We start from the raw sequence: 22,188 nt of genomic DNA on the forward strand, positions 1-22,188 counted from the left end.
TTTTTTTTTTTTTTTTTTAACACAGATACAGAAGAACATTCGGAGTTGTGATTCTGGACACTAACTTTTATTTACTCATCTTCTAACTCTGTTTTGGTTGCCACCAACTCCTGAGTGAAATATCTGACTCTTTGGTTGCTAAATGCTCTGATATGTTCAACAGCTAGTAAGTAACTTTGTCTGCCGTCTGGTGATGGGCAGGAAGAGTACCCTGGATATTTTTTTTTTTTTTGCTGAAAGTGGCCTCCTGCTGTATGATAATTATCTTTTGATGTATCACTGAGCATGAGCCCTTTAACTAACTCAAATTTTCTAAAATCATCAGATTTGAGTTGTACTTAGTATTATTTTCCACACCTTGCCTTACTAAAATGAATTCAGGCCTACATCCTCTCCAAATGATTCCAGGGTTTCTGCAGAGCTCACCAAGTTGAATCTAAGACTTTTAAAGACCTTTTTAGTACCACATAGAAGAGTCTACAATTCTTTATTATTTCAGTATTTAACTGATGTATTAACTGATGAAAAACTATTAATTTATTAAAGTTAATTTATGTTTTTGCTAAAACTGACAGTGAGACTACGAGTTTCCTAACTAGTACAGCAGCAGTCATCAGTGTTTGCTGCAGGTCTGATGGCCTTTTTATTACAGAAACTGAAGTCAGTGCTTTTCAAGACCTGCAGATACCCTGGTTTCAGATTGCCTCTGTGTGTACTGCTACCTGAATCAAGACACATACTACAGATATAATTTTGCCCCATGAGAATCATTTCTAGATTCTATTAAATCCCTTCTTAATAAAACATTTGTACTGTATATACTGGAGGATCAACACCTGATCAACAACTGAATACTGTCATGAAATTAAAGAGCCATGAAATGACTTCCTGCCAAGGTCAGATCCTTAAGGTATTCCAAATTGTATCCTCAGGGAGCAGTGGTGAAGGGGGCACTAATGGATGGCATTACCCAGTAATTAGATCTCAGATGGATGAATGAAAATAATCCATTGGTGACCCTGAAGCCTCACCCCAAGGACTGTCTAGATGTTGATGGCAGAATCAATTTACTAAAATGTTCTCATATTTTACACCTAAGTAGTATATAGATCATATTTCAATAACAATAATCAATTATGCATACTGACACTGTGAACAGCAACAAAGATACAAAATGGATCGTCATGTCACAAATCATAGACAGCATTTTTATAAAAACAGTTACAGTATTCAAATTTGTAGAAATAAATTAAATACATAAACACGAGACGCCCTTGTTTTGTATAAAATGCAATTTGCATTCATGTGTGTGCGCATATGCGTGATATTAGGTATCCCGTTTGTCCGCAGTAGCTGGCTGCAGGCCCATGTCCTTCAGAATGCTCTCCTCCAAGGTCTCGAATTCACTGTACTCCTTCATGTTCACCTCTCCAATTTCCTGCAGGGGGTGTCTGACTGACCTGTCAGACTCCTGGGGACAAAACAAGAGAAGAATTAGTCATAAACCATATGCAACAAAGGATAAGTCACTTTGAAACTTCTCCTTATCCAGGTTCTCATGTTTTCCCACCCTTGAGGCAGAAATAATTTTGTCAGATCCACATGGTATAAACATAAATTTTTTGCTAAATTTTCTTACCTCTGAATTATATTAGCTTGATTTTTCATTTAGTAATAGGAATATAGTGCAGGGTAAGTGTTTAAAACCTTTTATAATCAGTTTTAGCAAATTAAGGCAAGGCTAAGGCTGAGCTAAGCAACAAAGAGACCAATGGTGTAACCTTTTCAATTAGTCATGCAGCTTTCATTTGACCAATAGTGTAACTTGATCACTCGGTCAGTCAGTGTGTCAGCGATGTTCACGTTTATAAAGCTAGCACCACTGTTGCAGTCCAGCCAAAAAGAATGTACAAATTAAACTACTGTATAGTATTAAACTGCAGTATAGGTATTACTCTATCCTTTCCTCCCACACCAGGGGAAAAGTTTAAAGGAGGATTTATTGAATATTAATTTTCTGTAATCACTTTCATTCTAAGTATGTTAAAATCCAAGTCAAACTCACCCACATATGCATAGACCTGCTCACACATACACAACATAGCATAACAGTAACCAAACAGTACTGTTTGTATTAAATTCCTGAGGTGTCTTGTCCTTATGTATTTGAACTTGAATTCTTAGTTGGGGTATTTACGTCAACAAACCACGTGAAGAAAACAGAACATGTGGGAAATGTATGCTTGTCTGGAGTAGCACAGAGACACCATACACAAGCACAGACACTAATCTGAGATTACTACAGAAAAAAAGGAAACAAAATCTGCATTTGTAACTGCCATCCAGACTAAAACTGAAACATTTAGCCACTAAAAGATTTAGCTTCTATAGATAGCAGACAGACTGCCAGGCACTGGCTGTCAATAACTATACTGTCCCCGGTGCAAAGGATCAAATAACGATCTAAATGAATTAAACATGAGGGGCGAGAGAATAAGATAGACAGTGAGAGGGATGGCCTACTTCAGCTTTCCCACTGTCAACTTTGAAACAGTGTACACACTTTAAACTGGGTCAATAAAAGAACATTTGTGAGTCCTAATGTACATGTAGAGGACTGCTCACCAATACCACAGGCTATGGGTGAGGTTAGGGTGTAGCTGAAGACACAAGGTCTCATTCAAGGCCACTTTAACAGCAAATACTGATGGATGGAAGCATTCACTCAAGTTTACATGAGGATCCAAACCAACAACCCTCCACTGGCTCTAAAGGTGGCAGTATCCTTGAAGCAAACTAGTTAGAATCACATCTGAATGCAAAAGTGTTCATATATCTTCAGAGTGAAAGGTTTAACGTCATAAAGCTAGGGACAAAAGAATAGTTCAAAATCATAGTGTTGCACTTGGTTGCACACATGAACAGTTTCAGGAGTGTTTAAGTGAAAATGGAAAAAAAAGATCTTGTTATTCAGGTGAAATTCTGTGTAGTTTTATTACAAGTGACCATTTTCACATTGTTTTCACATTTCACATTGTTGGTGTAAATAGCCACTTTAAATCCACTGTAAATTCTACTGTAAGGTCTAGAATTAAAATCCATTGCTCACCGTTTTCTTCTGGAGTTCTTCAGCCTCCATTTTCTGTTTTACCCACAGTTCCTCCCTCTTCAAATAATCCTTCAACCTGTCTTCCTCCTGTTCAAAGTATTTCTTCACACTCAAAGTCTGCACACAGACACAGGAGAAAGGGACTGATTAACAACTGTAATATTGTTCAGACAGCCATTGAATAAACTCATGACTAATAGCACAATAACCCAGGATCACAATTCTGACAAAGGCGGATGTTAGTTGACCAATATATCAGCATGTTACAGACGAATCCGGGTTGTAGGCGAAAAGTAAATAGGCTGCAGTGGCACCTGAACTCTGGAAGGTATGCCCTTAAAATAGATGTTATCTGCAAAATTTAAAGTTGTTGGTGATGTTGTTGGCTGCTCCAACAAAACAGTGACTGACAGAAGCTTCTACTCCATGAAATCAATTTAACTTAATAAATAATAATAAATCTTGTTGAAGCATTTAATACTCATGTTTCGATTGCAGTGTGAGTGACCAACTAAGGACCCACCAGGGACTAAAAAACTGATTTGATCTGCCTATAAGGGGCCGATGGTGAGCTGACACTCTGCTGATCTCTTGCTACCTTGTTACTTATGTTTCCCGGCCAAAATTCCACATTTACAGCTTTATGTTTTATTAATGGAAGCATTTCTATTGATTACAATGCAGGGAGTCATGGAGTTACATTATTTAAATCAAAAGTTAGCAAGTAATTCCTCCTGGGTTTAATTAGCCACTCTCCAAACACTACTTTCACATCCACACTGTTGAGGTCAGACAGAAGCTGTATGTTAATGCTATTTTTCCCCAAAGCCTGTGACATTAAATGACAATGACATTAAATTAAATTCCACGTTCACAAAGACTCATCTATTAAAGAAGGCAACTGTAAACAATGGAAACATCTCTGCTTTGACTGTCGGAATGAAGAAACCTGACATATTAATACCTGGCAGTAAACTAGTGTTGGCATGCTGTGGAGCTGAAACCGAGTCACCTCAATTTCTCAACTTTGTCTAGCAGTACATTACTAATTACTTTGGAAAAAGAAATAATAAACAGAAAACTCATCACCTCCATTAAAGTGAGCCCACAGGAGGTGTTTGGGCTGTCTTACCTCATTCCTGGAGGGAAGGTTGAGTATCTTTGGGATTTCGAAAACACGAACCGTTCCAAGGTCATCAGTCACAGCCAGGAAGTGCTGCTTGGCTGTAGGTACAAAACAACCCATTTAATGAGCTGAAAAAACAAGGAACTTACTACAAGGCTGTGATGATATAAATAAAACAGAGGGAGGGTCTGTATATCTTAGCAGGAGCAGCTGCAAGAGGTACAGCAGTTTTCAGGCGGTCAGCAGGGGGTAGATCTTGTGGGTGTACATGAGATGAGGCTCACCTCTATAAATTGTCATTTAGGTACAGGGTTTCTGCAATGTTCACTAAATTCAATTTAAGACTTTAAAGACATTTTTAGTACCTCACTTATATTAATTAATACATTTTCATGATTATACCAGACAAAGAATGACAAAAAACTAAGAAACAATAATGATAATTAACAGTTAATGTGACCTGGTTTGAAAGTGTCAGTTACTACAAAGACTTGCTAAATGACCACAAAGAGACACAAAATGACTATAATACAACCCAAACCACTACATGTCCAAGTTTTTACTAAGTCTGACACTTGTCCATTATGAGTTCTTGAACTTCCAGCTGCCAAAAGTTAGACTTAAAGAACTTTACTGCCCATGCCAGACAAGAAAAAAATATTCATGATCTTTGTAAATGAGATTTAAGATTCTTTGAATTCCCTCAAAAACAGCCTTAGACGGTATTAATGTTTTTTAAGACTTTTCAAGACCTGCAGCTAACCTGTAGGTAAATATATTATCAATATTATAAATATATTATCAAACTTTTGTGTTCTGCACTAAAAATACCATGAACTCACGGGAGTAACTCCAGGGTGTGATGCAGGTAATCTTGGCGTTGGTGATGTGTGCGTGCACGTGTGCAGGCTCGCTGCTCTTTTCCAGCAGGTTCCACACATCAATACTGCCATCGTCTTTCCCAATGAAGAAAACTGCTGGTCGGGACAGGGACCAGCATCCCACAGTGCACACCTGCTCAGAGCTTGGTGACAGGATGATGGGGCCGTCCTGGATGTTGTGGTTTACAATAAGTCAAATAGAGGCAGTGGGGTTCAAATGCAATAAATCTGGTGTGTTGTTGTTGTTGTTGTTATTATTTTATGTTTTGTTAAAAGTCCTGGATAACCTTGATCATTTTTGTTTATACTTATTCCTATTCAGTCAAGTACATGGGTACGATTTTAACCGGATGCATTGTTTTTTGCTACTGTGGTTGAATCGACGGGTGTTGTTACCATGACTCCCTCCTTCCAGATGGCGAAGCACCAGCCTCCCGTCGTCAAAATAATGTCTTTGAAGAAGGGCGATCGCTGTACTGTATTTACCAGCCAGTGATGGATGTTAAAACAGTGGAGGGGCTTGGCACCTTGGAGTGAGGAGAGAGACACAGGAAGAGAAGGGGCACTGTTTTATTTGGCAATAATTTGCTGCCACAGAAGCAACAGGGCAATGCATGTAGCAATTATCCCTCTTCAGCATAGGTTCCAAACCAAACTGTGATAGTAGTTATTGAAATATCTTTAACACAGTAATTTGGATATAATTGTCTTTTCTCCATTCCTGTCAATGCCTTGTTTTGTCTCAAGACCTCAAGAATATTATAACTATTATGGATAACACTACACTGTTAACACAAACTGCATTCTGGTCTGCTTTAGAAAATTGTCGACAGTGAAAAAAACACTGGCTTGGTTCCTTTAAACTCGCTTTGACAATGGCAAACCAGAATACTCACTGTGCAGCCGTCCAGAGTCGTCCTTCTCCAGTTTCCAGTCAGTGTAGAAAATCTCTCCATCCTGGTGGTTAAAAAGTAGACATTATGGAACATGTTACAAGGGGATGTGGAATAAACCTGCATATTGTATATTACTCCTTTAAATACATTTTTGCATGGAATAAAGACTGTCTGTTACTCTGGAAGTGGAGGAACAGGAACAGTTACAGCAAAACCTGTTTCAGTTTTCATATGAACTATTGTTTTCTGATAAAGTTTTAAATGTGTATTTATTCCTTTAAGCAGTTGAGTGTTGTACTTGGTAAAATGTTGCGTGGCATTGTTGATTTCAAAGTTTACCTCTGTTCCAGCATAGAGCTTGGTATTGACAGCCTCCAGAGTTGTGAGTGATTTGGCTGAGGGCACTCTGAGCTGGCTGTAGTCTGGAATGATCTCTGAGCCATCAACGTTTTCATCCGCTTCTTCTGTCAGGGGAAACGGCAGTGGAGAGTGCAGGGTGTGGGGCAGAAAAGATAAAAAAATAAGATTAAAAGTTCAACTCATACTTTTTTATTTTTAACACAAACATGGGCCTTTTTCAGTTAGTCAAGAGTGGTAGCCCTACCCTTATCAGGGGAAAAAATATTGACAAAACAGCAGTTGCTTTTTACAGTGGTTAAATGGCTCATGTCTGACTGGGAAGTAGCTATTTTGGGCCTTGTTAGCAAAGACCAAAGGAAAATACAACAACAAGCTAAGGGTTTGGCAAACACTACTGACTTATCAGGGAAGAAAGACAAGAAACATTAAAAAATAATCGAATTATTCAAAGTAAGGAAATAAGAGAGATTAGCAGAGACATTGGTGCAGCCTGTTCTGTAATCTGACCATGAACAAGGCGACAGAAGGACAAAAGGGAGGGAGGTGAGGAGGGGTACAGCTGAGGTAAATGGATTGGTAAGAAGGGATACGAGGGTAGTGGGAAAGAGAGGGGGAAGAGGTGGATGGGGGAGTGAGGGCTGTTGTGACAAGGAGGACAGTAAGGGAGAAGGGTGGGAGGGGCAGGGTAGTGATGGAAGAGGCCTTTTCCATCACAAAAGCTCAAGTGTCTGTCGGGGACATTACAGAACTGTCCGTTCACACCCCCTTATCTGCGGACCGCTTGCAATCAAGGCTCAGCCTCACTCTGTTAGATTAGTTCTGGAGGGTCAGATCAGATTACCCAGTCACACATCTTCCAAACCCACTTTCCCTGAGTTAAGATATGTGTAGAGATATGAGACAGACGATGCAGCGCAGCTACAGATGTAGACATTGTGTAACTTTTACTATGCTGCACTGCGGCTGAACTGTTTTGTTCTTAATCCCCACGAGGGGCTGCTTGCTAAAACGTGGTCTGGAACATCATGTGGTGCTGTTGTTGGGCAGGGTGGAGGTTTTCTACAGTGGCTACTACTGTAAGTGCAAGTGGCACCAGAAATGGCAAAAGGCACACAATGAAACGCTGGAGATAGAACCTACAGCGTAGACTTAATCAATATGAGTCAAACATCTTAGTAGTACCAAAGTATTAATCACACAGGGATTCATTAAAACCTTAATAACAGACTGCCTGAGGGATGCTGCAAACCCCCCCCCAGCGGATTTACTGCCTCAGTTAGTGAGCATATTAATTTTATAATCATCAGCTACCAAACTTGTGTTCATGGAGACAGACTTTCAGCCAGACAAAGACAGGTCTCTTCTTGACCAGTGAGGATACACATGATCATCTTCTGGCCCCCAAGGAGCCTGAGCAGCATATTGCAAAGAGCTGACAGTCAGCAAGGCTAATGCTCTGCAACTATGAGGGCCTTGTTTTGGAAGTATCACTTTTAATAAAGTGCTATGAAACTGGAGTAGAGAAGAGGGAGACAGACAGAGAAAGAGAGTACCCGAGGGCCAAGTTGACCCTGCTCCACTGATCACTGTGCTCAGCCATCCAAAGCAGAATTCAAGAATGCAGGACCCCCAAAAAAGTACACTCGTAGTCATGCCCACACTTTTTACAACTATAATACAGGAGATAGTTGTATTTGTAATAATAATTATCTAGTTGCATCAATTTCCAACATGTAAAGATTGTGAATCCAAATATTACATGGCTTGCCTGAATCGTTTGAAGATTAAAAAGAAATATCTGTTTGTGTGTGTTTGAAGTTTTCTGTTTTACACTTATTACATTTTTATCCAGGTTGCCATGTGTGAAAGTGGTCTGAAGTGACTGAGTCTGTGATTGAGTCAGTGTCTGAATGAATAATGAGCCACTTTCACAAGGTGCTTTGCATCTATCAATAAACCAAACATGTATTTGTTGTACAAATTATTGTAATAGAGACATGCTCATGGAGAGGTGGTGCAACACACAGAAGCAAATAAACCCAGGCCTCCTGAAGGGTTTAATCCCTCACCTGTGTTCCTGTCTGTATTACCATTACAGGTGTAGTGTTCAAAGTTGAACTTCAAAGGAGCGTATTCTCCACTGATATCGATCTTTGGCAGCGAAACCTGACACATGACAGAGGAGAAGACAACATTTGACATCTGAGGAACTGACAGCACCAAAATGTTGCATGCATACATACTGCAATACATACAAGTTGCCAATAAACTAATGTTCACATTGTGGTTTTACTTTTAAGGGCTACAGGATATGAACACACAACACAAATACAGCAACACAAAGAAAACTTCATGAAAACTGTTCCTCAAAATACCTCAGCACCTTTGTTTTCAGTATTACATTTCATATCTTGACAAGTTTATATGTTATATGAAATCAAAATCTCTTCTAAAAAGTATTTGTGGACTCTTTGCTGTGCAGTTAGGAGCTTTAGCTTACTCACAGCTTCATATGTGATCGAAAACAAGACCAGACATGCAGATGCATTTATGCCACAAAACGTGGAACAGTGCTATTATATTTCCAGTGAATACAAAGGCCATTCAGTTTACTGTTTACTGCCACAGGGTGTATACAGCTTAATTTTTGGAAACTGGTGAATTAAAGATCCCCAAATTCATTTCCAATCATTTGACCTGCAGTAAATATTAAGTTTCATATTGCACCCCTGACTCTGCAGTACCTTGAAAAGTGGTTTCCATGTGCGGTCCAGGTGTTTGAAAGTGTCAGGGACACTGTAGGGTGTCATCTGGGTCTTCTGATCCACATTCTGCTTCTTGTCTGATGCTGGCTGGTTCAACAGTTTTGGCACTCGCACATCCCAGAACATTATGGTGCTTTACAGAAACAGAGAGACACAGACCCACAGTGGGGTGAATATTAATATCAAACATAGTATCATTATATAAACTTGAATCATTTGTTTGTGTCCATGCTATTATTTAAACTAACACACCATGAATACTGAACGATAAAGACTAAAAACAAAAAGCAGCGTCTTCCCCAAATGCAGTGACTGCTGGGAGATGCAGACACAAAGCAGTTCTTCAGAAGTAGTTTTGTGATTTTCACTGCCATCCAATCTGCAAATGTGCAATCCCTTTACCACCAATCAATGGCCATTACCCAGGTGTCCAAATACAGTATATAAATGAGCAGCCTATATTTGCCTGCTAAAGACTGATGCATGTACCTAATACTTAGCTTTTGTAGAATGTGGTCACAAGTACAAGCCCACTCCCAAAACAAACACTTGCTTACTGCTCTCAATTGCAATGACAACATCTGGTAAAAACTATAAGCTGAAAACTGAACTCATTATACTATCAACAAAATGTCATGTCTTGCTATATACTGTACATTCACACATTATTAGCCCTTAGGAATATGAATACAAGTATTCGCTAACGTGTTTGTGTGTGAGAGATACAAACAATGGCAATACGTAGAAAAGCAGAGAAGTTTGGTGTGAGCTGTAATCTGGCTAAAAAGATAATATACTCTCCAGGGGGAAATTCACAAACTACCCAGGAGTACACAAAGTGATTAAACCCCTACCTTTACCAGCTGAAACAGTAAACGATGTATATATTAATCAGTTTTAAGATGATACTTTCGTACTTTTACTCAAGTCATGAGGCATTAGCTCCAACAACACACTCTCACACAAACACCTAAATCTTAAAAGATGTTCTGTACTTGGCAGATTATGTAGCTGCCAGCCACATTATTTGAATCAGTGTAGAGGCAGACATATAAACAAAAAGGTAAACTCCACCACACTATATTGGGTTCAACTGACACCACCTCATACATTTAACATTTAAAATGAACATTTTTCAGTGTAAGACCTACCAGTCAGGAGAGCAGGTGACAATCTGTACAGAAATGTTATACTTATTCTCCACTGGTAAGCCCATCCTGGTCACCTAATCAGAGAGAGAGTTGCAAAATCAACACGTATCATAATGTGAAGAGCACAAAGTAGTGAATAAGGTTCCTGAGAAGATATATGGGAGGTAAATGTTCCCCTTGAGGCACTTTGATGATTGCCTTATTCTACTTATCCAGATGAGTGCCAGTGGTTGTCATGATTTATTACAGTTAGCTCAGAGACAAGGGACAGGCACCAGTGGGAAACCATAATGTATTCATTGTTTCATGAGGAATATTTTAGAAACACTCAGTAATATGCATGGGTTCTGTGGACTGTAAGAATTTATTGAATATGTGTGAAACCATGGTTCATTGTTACTACTTTCTATGGCTGCTAATTTTACTATACATACTTGTTATTGCACATCTAACAGACCAAACACCACAGTGTCCCTGCAGTAAATATAATTTCAGGCCAGTACATTTTTTCGATGAACTGAACATTCAACATTCAAAGATTTTCTTTTATGCTGGGCCTGCAGACAATCATTTCTGCAGGCCCAGGAACAAGAGAGTTTGTTAGTACAAAAGTACAAAATCTTTTGTGGCAGTGGAGTTGTGGAGTTGTTCAGCAGTATTTTTATTACATTTGTTCTATGTGACAGTGTATGACACATTGACCCTCTTTCCCAATGTGTCTTCTAGTTCATTATTGTAATTCCTATTATCATAGCCTCAATATATTGCATTCTTGCCTTCATAGCCTTTTCTCTGCTCTGATATAATGTAATATTGCCTTACTCCCTGTTATACCTTTTTACATTCAAGTGGCTTTTAACTGTAGTCAGATAAAACTCTGTCAATATTCCAAACCGAGATATATAAATACTTGGAATACTTGGACTTCAAGAGGTCTGACCCTTGTAATGTAAACGTTTTAATATCAATTAAAGACTGTGAAGGTGTGAAGAGTTAATCTCTGCTCCCGCTGCCTCTGATATGTTGGAAACTATGCCACAGTGTTTACATTAGATATGATAAATGAGGCTTGAGATCAAGAAAACATTAAATAATGTTTTCCTGTAAGCATTGCCATGTAGTTACACAAAACACCTTTTATTAACTGAGATAGGTCAAATGAAATACTGGTTAACCATGTGGAAGTTTCCAGCACCTGCCCATTGTATTCAATATGGAAACCATCGTGGAATAACTCTGTATTCTGCCTATCTGGTTTCAGACATGCAGTTGTTAATTCCCCCCAACCCTTGTGCCCTTCAGCTCTGTGTACCTCAAACGTTCGTGGCAGCCAGTGGACATCAGTAATTCGTGCTTTGTGGCTGTTCTCTAAGGCAGACACTGCACAGAAGCGCACAACAGGAGCCTTATTCTCTTTGTTGTCATCAAGGTCCTGGTGGGAGGTCAGACACAAAAGGCACAGCATGTACTGTACAGTATGCTCTGACAATTCAATCTAAACTAATCTAAATAAAAAGACTTTATAAAGAGATTACATAATATCCTAAAAGAGAAATACAGTAAAAAAAAAAAAAAGTATAAAAATAGTTAATGAAAGGATGAATAAGTGTACTCAAATTAATACTGTATTGGCATCTATTTATGAGTTGTTTTCACATACACAATTCCTTGAAAAAACTAATCGAGGTATTAAATAACTGTAACAACTAACACTTTCTCCATTTCCTTTATAATTAGTACCAAATTGCATAGGCATTACTTGGAAATTACTTGTAATTTAACATTTACAAAACTCAAAACTCCTGCAGTGCTGATTATGATACTAGTTTGCACATGAACGATAATGTTAATTTTCTGTGCTTTTAATTGCTAACCCTGAGTGCACAGATGTCAGTTAGTTTGGCTGTGTGGTACACCTGCGGTTGGATTTCTATGTACAATGGTGTGAACAGAACACGAATCTATACAGGACGATTTTCTTTCTTCGTTTATCTGATAAGCTAGCAACAGGTGCTGGTGTAGTGCAGCTTTCACAGCACTCAAAATCGAAATAAAGCCTTTTAGCTGATACAACTGCCATTGTTTACACTGCAAACACTGGGGAGGGCAGAGATCTGATTTGCTTGTGTGTTATCTTCTATGGGGACAAACTGTAGTGGTATACGGAGGGCTTGTGTAACAGCTGGAGCATGTGAGCTGATGCTGTTGACTCTGGGGAATGAAGAGCAAACAAGGACACAGAGAATAGAGGGAGGAACGGAGGGAGGAGGTGGGGGAAAGCAAAAGAGAAGGAAGTAGGGAGGAGAGGGATGGAGACAGCTGTTTCACTGTAGAGGCAATAAAAACACACAAAGCAAATGGGGGCTGGATGATGGGGGCATATGTGTCTATTTAAATATGGCAGTCAGGTGGAAGATGTCAGTTGAGGCCAGGCTGTAAGGGACAAAAGTAGTTTAATATTTGGTGTCTGGGTGTCTGAACTGGCTATGGTGGATTTAATGTACTTGCTATGTTGTTGGTTTAAATATGAGCCCTGGTTTTTGTCATGCATCATTACCTCTCTCTCCCCCACCTTTTCTTTACTACTCTACATAATACCATTGAAACAAGGCAGATACATCATGAAAAGAAGTCTGACCGAGGTGTTTGTATGTGGCCTAATAGCCTGCTTTTGTTTGGCACTGGGGTCATGTAATGATATAAACCTGCTTTGAGATTTACTCCTGGCATTAGTACGTTTGTGGAACTAGTTTTGACAGCTGAGGCTGGCTTGAAAAGGACCATTAGGCCACTGCATTCCCAACTAATGAAAGGGTGAGGATGAGGAGAGAACTCAGGAGTCAACGTATCATCATCCCACTCTGTCATACAGCAGCGCTGAAGAGTACAGTCTGTCTTTATGGCAAACATGATGCATGCTTTGATAAACTGAGGACCCATACTTGCATAAACCAAGCCGACATCATCACCAGTCAACTAATTACGATAAGCTAACTGATACCACATGTAATACACCAACACAAATACAGAACACCACGTATTATTGTATCAACAGTGTGCACATTAGAGACAGGATATAGATACTTACGAACGTGTCAGTGTTGACAGAGGCCTTTTTTCCACTAGACTGTGTTCCTTGTAAATGTGTGACGTGAGCAGAAATGTCCCATAACACAACCTGAGACAATGGCAACATAAAGTCACTCCACTGGAGATCAACATCTTAGCCTGGTGTAAAAGACACTTCCACACATGAAAACATCAAATCCATCTCATCAAACATTGATAAAACCAGACTGGGAACAGAAACAATAGAGGGGAAACGATATGACTAACATGTCTATTTGATAAATCATTTTCGGGTCAGTCAGAAAGTAGAAAGGTACAAAAACAACTATAAGGCAGCAAAGCAGAGATGCAGAGCAGGGTCAAAGTCTGCACCTGGCCATTTATGCAGCCGCCAACGATAATATTTGGATCAGTGGGGCAGAACTCAAAGGCAAAAATGTCATCTGGGCACTCCAGCAGCAACTGCAAAAAACACAAGAAACCACATACAAAGGGCAGAAATATTATATTTCAAAGTACAAATTTCCACATATTGGGTGCTTGCCATCCCGAGTATTTATTTATTCTAGTCTTTCCATACCAAGTTCAGCTTTTAATCCACAAAACCAAGCGCATAGAGCAGATTCCATTTCATCAGGCATATGGGGAAAAAAGACCCAGGAATGACAGGATGGTTTTACAGAGCAGTCATTTTTGAGCCTGATGTTTAAATCTGCTCAAGTTTATAATTAACTGCACAACAAGACTACAGCACTTTACTCCCTACAATAATAAATATGTCTATTTATATTATATATTGTCTCTTGTTTCCTCTACATGATATCTATCTGCTACTTTGAGCACTGCTCCAGGAGACGGTGAAACCAAAGGATGACACATACACCAGTGAAAGCATACGTCATGCAGAACTCATATTACTTTTGAGTGATTTAGCAGCTCAGTTTTATTGATTCAGTGCCTGGGCCAAATCAATAAAGCCTCTCAAATTTTCCTAAAGCAAATAATGGTCTTGAATGACAGCACAAAGCAAATCCTTCCAGCCATTTCTTATGAAAGTGTGTCTTAAACAGATATGAGGTGAGAAGAGAGAGAATACGCTTGTATGATGTCAATGAGAGAGAGACATTTTTTAATATCTTTTCCAACCGTCACATTCTTCACTTTCATTCAAAGGGGCGTTCTCATGTATTTTCCATACCTGGGGAGTAGTGGGGTCAGAGAAGCAATAGAAGACAATGAAAGAAGGTCTGATGTCAAATGTAGTCGACTCATTCAACTGACCCTCCTCCTTTGTTGTCAAAGCCACAGCTATCACACCTACCACATCAAAAAACACATCACACAGTATATCACAGGAAAATAGACAGTACATATGTTTACAACTATTTTTTTTTACTTTGCTGAGAAATTGGTGGATCAACTTTGATCCCTTCTTTGGATAAAATATATTCTCACTGATCACATATTTAAGCACTGATACTATTATTCTAAATCGTATTGGAAGCTTGCTCTATGGGTGATGACAGCTGGTCAAAGGGGTAGAGATGAACAATAATGCTTTTCCAGTGAAAGAGGATTTGAAATTCTGATACATGTCAGTGACAGTGAGATTACAGTTGTCATTTATGTAAGTTATGTTTGTTTCCTACATTGTCCATCAACGCTGCTTTGTATTTCCAAACTAAATGCTATAACAAACACTTAAAACCAGGGCATAGGCTGTGCAAGGTATTAATATTGGCCTCTTTTGCTCTGGCATTAAAAATGCTCGAAAGATACAATTACTACTTTGAGGATGGTGATCTCAAAGTTGTTGTCAATATTTTATGTGAGAACATTTCCACTGTTCAAATATAAGATATTCCCTGATGGAGATTTGGTAATTTACCATAGATAGTTGGATGCCAGTTAATGCTGCTGATGTTCTTGTCCTTAGTGTACTTCTGGTCTGTGAAGGCCTGATAAAGCATCAAACCCTCAGAAGCCTTCCCAGACCAGTCACCAGCTTCAGCCCCTGTCCCCAGAGCCCTCCAGTCATCAGTGAACACATTCATAATCTCTTCCTGCTGGAGGGCTTTCAAAACCCTGCAAAAAATGATCATTTTTAGGTAAAACCTTGAGTAGGAAAACCTTTATATAGGTCTGCATAATTTTTCATATTCCTCAATTGTCTCTCCATAGCAACAGCTACAATACAAAGTGCTTACATTAATGCTTATTATGTGCTCTTATCTTATATCTTACCATAAACATGTTGAGGTCTGAGAGAGACTGAGATAAGTAAGTATTATAAAACGTTTGTATTAAGGTGACTAGCAACTATAGAAGCACAGAATATGGTGGACTGGGAAGGTGAGTGGTGTTAAAATAGCTTCATGATATTCCTTGTGAATATTCTAATCCTCTTACAGTGGTAATAATGGATGGATCTGAGTACCCTACGGCCGACTGGGAAATGTATGAGATTGGTTTGACTTTCAGCAGGTGACTTACCTGGCAGTCACTGAGTTGCAAAAATTCTTGAGACTGTCAGCCTTGAGGATGCTCTTTATTTCTTCCTCACTTAGCTCTCTTGGCTTGTACTGGGTAAAGTTATTCCTGTGAGACTTCCTGTAAAATGGACAGCAGGTGCTCAACACAAAATGATTAATTGGGATAGAGTTTCTATTAACAAAATACAGAGACAAAATATGGTATATGGTGAACTCATTCATTCAAAAAATGTATATATAATATATGGCAAAATAATCTGCACCACCAAAAATACTTAGACTCAGTGTTAAAATCTTATTTTAGAAGAGAAATTGTTTTGCCAAATGGGCAGATGTTGGCAGAAACCTTTAAGCACTTTTTTCCCCTTTGTTGAACAAATACATTTCATGTGTACAGATTGGGAGGCATACCACTGTGTCTGAGCACTGCTGCTCTGCAGTCTGGGAACAGCCTGCATCCCACAGTCTCTCTGCATCTGCTTGATGTTGAATCTGTTGTCTTGATAGGAAGCACACTCCAGGTAGCCATCCTTAGCATCTGCAGTGTTACGGTCAGAAAAAGAGACTGGTACTCCAAACCTCCTCCGCACTCTAGAGAACTTGTACCACAGCTGATACCAAAAAGGAGACAGAATATAGGGTGAAACAATGTGATTTCACTTGCATATTTATGTTATTTTTTCAAATATTTTTACTGCTGTACCTTTCCTCTGGTCTCTTTAACAGATTCTTCATCTATTTCCAGCTCACTGCCAAGAGATATCCATTGCTTTGGTTCTGGGGTTTTATTGACTTCACTTTCACTTTCAAACACTCCTGGCGTCTCAGGCTCTGGAGGCTTCACAACACAGAAAGAATTACAATTAAAATGGAGATAACACAGAATAAGAACAGGATACACATTAAAGTGGAAGATGACTTGTGGAAAATTTGGAAGATTTTTTTGATAACTAAACTTGTATTCTTCCCACACAGTAACACTTGTCACAAATGTATGAACTAGGGCAAGATTGTGGAGTGGTTTTGGAAGGCTTTTATTTTAATTAGTTATTGAAAATATGCCAGCAAGCAAAGCAAAATGGGTAGTTCAAAGGTGTGACCTCTGATACCAGCCATTAATTTTTGTAGTAATAAAATGGTATGCATACTTGAATAATAGAAAACATTCCTGCCTACAGAAGTTTACCAGAATAAAATATTTTAAAAAATGATTTACCCCACTCAGGTATTTATCCTCATAGCTAGGTAAATATCATAATGACATACTAGGAACAGTTTCAAACACAGATACTGGAGCAATGCGAAGCAATGGTAAACATACATGGACCTCGTTACCATAACCAAAATTACCCGCGTCTTACATTGAGGATTCTGTCCTTAGCTTCTGGTGTCAGAATTAGGTAGAAACTCTGGCCATAAGTGAAGTCTCTGTCAAAAACCAGCAAAATCTCATCTTCTGGGTAGTCCTGTCAACAGCAGAGAGATGTCAGTGTCAGATTCACACCTGATGAACGAGTTTCTTTGGATAGCATTAAAATAGTGCATTTGAATGTATTCTAAAAACTGCAAAGAAACTTTGTACAGTAGTATTTTGATCAGGATAGTAAACATGGAGCAATGTGTGGACAGAAAACCACACACACGCCACTAACGCTGAAGCCAGACCTTGGCTGTGTCCCAAACAACAAAGTTAACATTACTTAGAACAGATGAGGCCTTCATGGTGCTCAATGGTCTCATTAGAGTAATGTAATGCTTATGAATGCTTAAAGTAAGAGTGGTGGTTACCATGTATTTAATCTAGATCAGACAGTGAGGGGAAATGAGGTTAAACTGGTTACTCTGTCTGTTCCCACAGCCCTCAACTGGGGGTCTGCGTATCATCACAGTGTCTTGGGGGTATTGTCTGAGTGATCTGTATAACAATGGATCATCCTCACCCGCACAATCTGCTTCACAGGGCTGAAATCGGACACTGCGGCTCTTGTCTTAATGTCCTGTATGATGTCGTCTTTTTTCAGCAGCTTGTAAGGGCTCTCCCCTGTGACGTCCTCATCAGTGCGGCAACCAAAGAGCTCCTGGGTTGCCGTTGTCAGGACCATGGGGAAGATATCCTCAGGGTGATCTTGGTGGTATAGTTAACGATCAATAAAGGCAAGACAGATGGTAGAGAAAGGAAATTATATATTAGGATTAGCTGGGTGGATTCAAACCCTAAACTTCCTGAGCACACAGGAACCACACGTACGCATGTAGCACTTTTGGGATTCTCTAAGTTTTTGGGAAGAGTACTCAATTAAAATTATAATATTATAAATAACAATACATAGTTACAGATGCTTTTTGAGCAAGGAAACTCGTGAATATTCATAGATTGAATGACTATTGTCCACAGATCTGTTGTTGCTGGTGGAAATAATGATAAAAATTATCCAGGTGTTTAATTGTCACGTCTATGTGTTACAAAACAAATTGCTATCATCATTATTCATCACATAAGAAATGTTCCTCAAATCAAATTTGAGTAAGAATCATGTGAAAATGAAAAAAGGACCTGTTCAAAATGTATAAATTGTTTGTTTCTGATTATGTCCTGATATCAAAATCAGCATTTTCCTATCATCATCTCGTCCACACTGTTTTAAGTAAATGGAGGAAACCCAAGAGATCAATAACACGGTGCTCTGCAGAGTGACATATACTGCAGGAATCACAGTGAAGACTGACAGGCATAAGGGACTGCACTAAAGAAGACAGAAACGGTTATAGAAGCAGATTAAACACTCCTGAAAACAGAGACATGAGCATGATGAGCAGGAATGTAGAGATAACGCAACTATCAAGTAATATTCACATAGTCGACAGGCTCTAAAGTCACCATTGCCTATGAACTGTGACACAGATTCTTGCCCCTGCTTTACTGATCAAACGCACAACGACGCCTCTGATCCGTCACCTGCCCCTCCCTGCAGGGTGGACCACCCTACAATATCACTGGATGAAATGCAATCCTTGTGAATAGCCTATACACAACAACCAAATGTTTGTAGGAGGAATGCAGTTGTTTTTTCTACTACTCTGGCATGTGAAACGCAGATCAATAATGCATGAATTCTAAACCTGTGTTGATAAAACCACAGCACTGCACCATCACCACAACAAAGTTTTTCTTAATAAACTATTTATGCAGTCTCCTTCATATATAAGGCCAAGCTCAGTCCAGGCCAAACTACGGTAAACAAGGCTCTGCATAATGATAGTTTTCATCCTGCTTGCGGTCTCTCTCTTCAAAGTCTTTCCACACGGTTGCTGAGGGGACTCTGGGAATGTTCAAGTACAGCTTAAGTAACCACTTCCCAGCTGGGTGTGTCAACCTTTTCCACTCACACCACTCAGGCCTCACACCAAATCATTGTAGTGGAAACTCACACCCCTCATTTCACAGAGTTATGTGTCAACTATGGCATTTGTATTCATGGGAAATATTTGCTTGGAAGACAAAGAGAGAGTGATGTGCTATGTTCCATAACCCTCAAGAATGCAATTAAACTGCATTTGAGGCTGTGCCAAAGAGATATTTTAAATTTGTTGGGCCTCTTTACTCTTGCATAATTCACCAAAGCCTAGCATTTTTTTTTGACCGCATACTGTAAGATATTTTTAGTTTACCACAGTACATAACTTTGCCTTTGTTTGTTTTCATCTCTGCTGACACTAGCAAAGAAATTTGACATGAATTATAGGTGTTTATCTGCTGATAAGAAGAAAATCTGCATTTATGTTTGTGTCAATAGGCCGCCATATTGTCACTATCAGGTGGTAGGAACTGATCTCCCATTTAGTGATAAAAATTTGGTCCCCACAAAGTTTAGCACTAAAACTTGGTTTTAGGTTAGGCTTAGGGTCAGGGTTGGTTAGGGCAAATCCCCAGAAAATTTACTAAATCAAACAGACTTGCACTTATACTGGCGGGTGTATAAGCTGGAAACTGATGAAAACGACAAATAAATAAATGAATGTACAAAACAGAGTCAATCTAAATCAGTAGAAACCATTACAGCCATTTCCTTTTAACTCCCACCAGAGCCAATGACCTAATCTACGGTAAAAAGATACACTGTAGGTGACCTGCATTTAACCAAAAGCATGTTTTCAGGGTTGGTATGTCCAATGTAAACCAAACCTTGACAATGAGGGCTCACAGCTGAGTAGTATATCCAAAGGCTATGCAACAGTACACTTGAGATCACATCAGAGTAATGCATATAGTTTTTTTTCTTTTCTGACTCCTCAAAGACATCCATGGTTATTAGTTTCAGACATGCTTGTTACATCACTACTTCTCAAGACAGTTCTCAACAGTGCACTATCATGTATTTCCTATAAAAATATCCAATAAATTAAGATAATGAAATCCAACGGGCTTTTAAGTTTCATGAAATCAAATTTACAAATTTGGTTAGGTAATTTCAGGCTTAAGATGCTTAAATCGTAACTGTATTGAATGACTATGTAGATCAGATTTGTTAAGATTGTTTAAGATATTTAAAACTTGCTTCATCTTATTTCAGTTTATCCACGAGTTTCACTGAAATGGTTACATTTTCTGTGTTGATGTTAGTGTGATTGTTGAATATAACAGTAATGAAAGATATTGTCACTGTCTCTTCTACATCATGATTTGGGATGGATAAATAAGTCAGAAATGATAATTAAGTCTCTCTTACCAGTGTTTTCTTCAGGAGTAGGTGACCGATTTCTGTTGCCTGAATGGGAAGTAACAGTCAGGTTACCATTTTATTTATTGTGTTTCTCAGTTAAATATCTTGCATGCTTTTACACACATAAAGACTAGTACAAGAATTCAGACACTCACCTTTCCCTTTCCCTTTACTGCCTGCACTGCTTGTTGCACTTTTTGTTCTCTTAGGTGGCATCTTTGCTTTTAGGACAGCTTCACTAATGACAAAAACAGCCTACAGTGTTACGTTTTTCCAAGCAAAACACTAAATCACACATTCTTATTCATGCACATTTGCGTTTCGTTGATGGACTCATACACAGGCTACACAGAATGGCAAGGAAAGTGTCCCGCAACTGTCATTATTAATGCATGTGGCGACATCTTGTGGGAGAAAAAGAAAATTACTCTGCCATTTTTGCATCGCCTTGTTGCGGGAATATGTTTATTTTATCTGTGGAAAAAGTTTAACCAAGCCTTCGAGCTGCTACATATTTTTACAGTGTACTTTAATTCGTCCAGCGTTAAAAATGTGTTGTTTTTTAATTCATACTACATTTTCTGAAAATGTATTATCAGAAATATATACTGTAAGTATCAGTTGTAAAAGCACTTTTACAGAATTGTCCCTTTCAGAGTGTTACATTACTTTTTATTAGAACCTATTCATTTTCATGTTGCTGATGGTCTTAGCAACTTAAGCATCATTATATTCCTAAATATATCTAGTGCTGCTACTTTAGTAAAAGTAGAAATACCTCAATATTGCGTTGCAGTACGTCTGCCATTGGAAATGTTACTCATACTGTTACTAAATATCAGCAAACTGTACTTAAAGTATAGAAAGTAAAGGTATTTTTCATGCAGACTGGTGTCTTATTAAGTGTTATATGTAGACTTTATTACATTAGGCCACTTGATTGTTATTAATGCAATCAGAAGTGAACATCACATCAACTACATTGTGTTTTTTAAACCAATCACGTTTTGGATTAAAGTTTTAATCCCACTATAAACTATACCTGTAAAATAAATATAGTATTCCCTTCAGAAAAGTAGAAAAGTATAACGTTAAATAAAATGGGAAGTAAAATAGGCTATAGGTACCTCAGAATAAGTAGTAGCAACATACTTATTTAGCTTATTTAGCCTAATCACTTTCCACCTCTGATCATGTCAAACGATTCCAATTAGATCTATTACTACAGGCCAGCGGTCAACACATAAAGTACTATGATATAAAATAAAACAATTTCATTCAGCTGTTAGCTTAAGTGAGTTACAGACACATTACCACCGTCCAGTTTGGACTCGACACTCGTTAGCTAATATCAATTTAGCAGAATTAACGAGCTAACAAGGGACAGCAGTAATAAAAAAAGACCTTACTTTGGCTAAAGAGCTCTTGAGATAGCTTCGATTTATATCCCCTGACAGTTTAATCGAAGGTACAGCTATTCCCAGTTAACAGGAAATTAATTTCGACCCAAGAGGCACAGTTTATGGACGAATAAACTGCTATATTTACCGGTAGTTTAACCCATAGTAGCTTTTGTTTGGTTGCCATGGGTTACAGGAGTGGAGGAAAATTGATTGAC

General features: G+C 38.7%; 1 protein-coding gene across 3 annotated transcripts; it reads right to left on the reverse strand.

Moving 5' to 3' along the window:
* Window positions 1–1,194: 1,194 nt before the first annotated feature.
* Window positions 1,195–22,184, reverse strand: dnai3 (dynein axonemal intermediate chain 3). Of its 3 annotated transcripts, none has more exons than XM_071486430.1 (23): window positions 22,119–22,184; window positions 20,726–20,808; window positions 20,577–20,615; window positions 17,790–17,974; window positions 17,211–17,315; window positions 16,553–16,687; window positions 16,261–16,460; window positions 15,851–15,967; window positions 15,246–15,442; window positions 14,556–14,674; window positions 13,730–13,819; window positions 13,377–13,466; window positions 11,601–11,720; window positions 10,289–10,362; window positions 9,117–9,270; window positions 8,442–8,538; window positions 6,352–6,476; window positions 6,013–6,073; window positions 5,513–5,643; window positions 5,078–5,285; window positions 4,242–4,333; window positions 3,110–3,226; window positions 1,195–1,471 (listed from the first exon to the last, which is right to left on the reverse strand). In XM_071486430.1, the coding sequence occupies exons 2-23, from the start codon at window positions 20,784–20,786 to the stop codon at window positions 1,328–1,330; spliced, it is 2,661 nt and encodes an 886-aa protein (XP_071342531.1). In that variant the 5' UTR covers window positions 20,787–20,808; window positions 22,119–22,184; the 3' UTR covers window positions 1,195–1,327. The 3 variants fall into 3 exon arrangements, with proteins under 3 accessions (XP_071342531.1, XP_071342532.1, XP_071342530.1); XM_071486431.1 differs by having other exon boundaries at window positions 6,352–6,473; window positions 21,980–22,147; XM_071486429.1 differs by having other exon boundaries at window positions 21,980–22,146.
* Window positions 22,185–22,188: the final 4 nt, after the last annotated feature.

This window comes from Trachinotus anak, unplaced genomic scaffold, assembly GCF_046630095.1.
Source record: "Trachinotus anak isolate AG129_WGS33_773 ecotype Australia unplaced genomic scaffold, CSIRO_AGI_Tana_v1 ptg000010l, whole genome shotgun sequence".
Taxonomy (NCBI): domain Eukaryota; kingdom Metazoa; phylum Chordata; class Actinopteri; order Carangiformes; family Carangidae; genus Trachinotus; species Trachinotus anak.

Coding starts and splice junctions, on each gene's coding strand:
- dnai3 (XM_071486430.1), bottom strand. CDS start 20,786: ATGCCACCTAAGAGAACAAAAAGTGCAACAAGCAGTGCAGGCAGTAAA. Junction 20,616..20,725: donor CAGTAAAGGGAAAGGGAAAG/GTGAGTGTCTGA, acceptor CTTCCCATTCAG/GCAACAGAAATCGGTCACCT. Junction 10,363..11,600: donor GGCTGCCACGAACGTTTGAG/GTACACAGAGCT, acceptor CTCTCTGATTAG/GTGACCAGGATGGGCTTACC.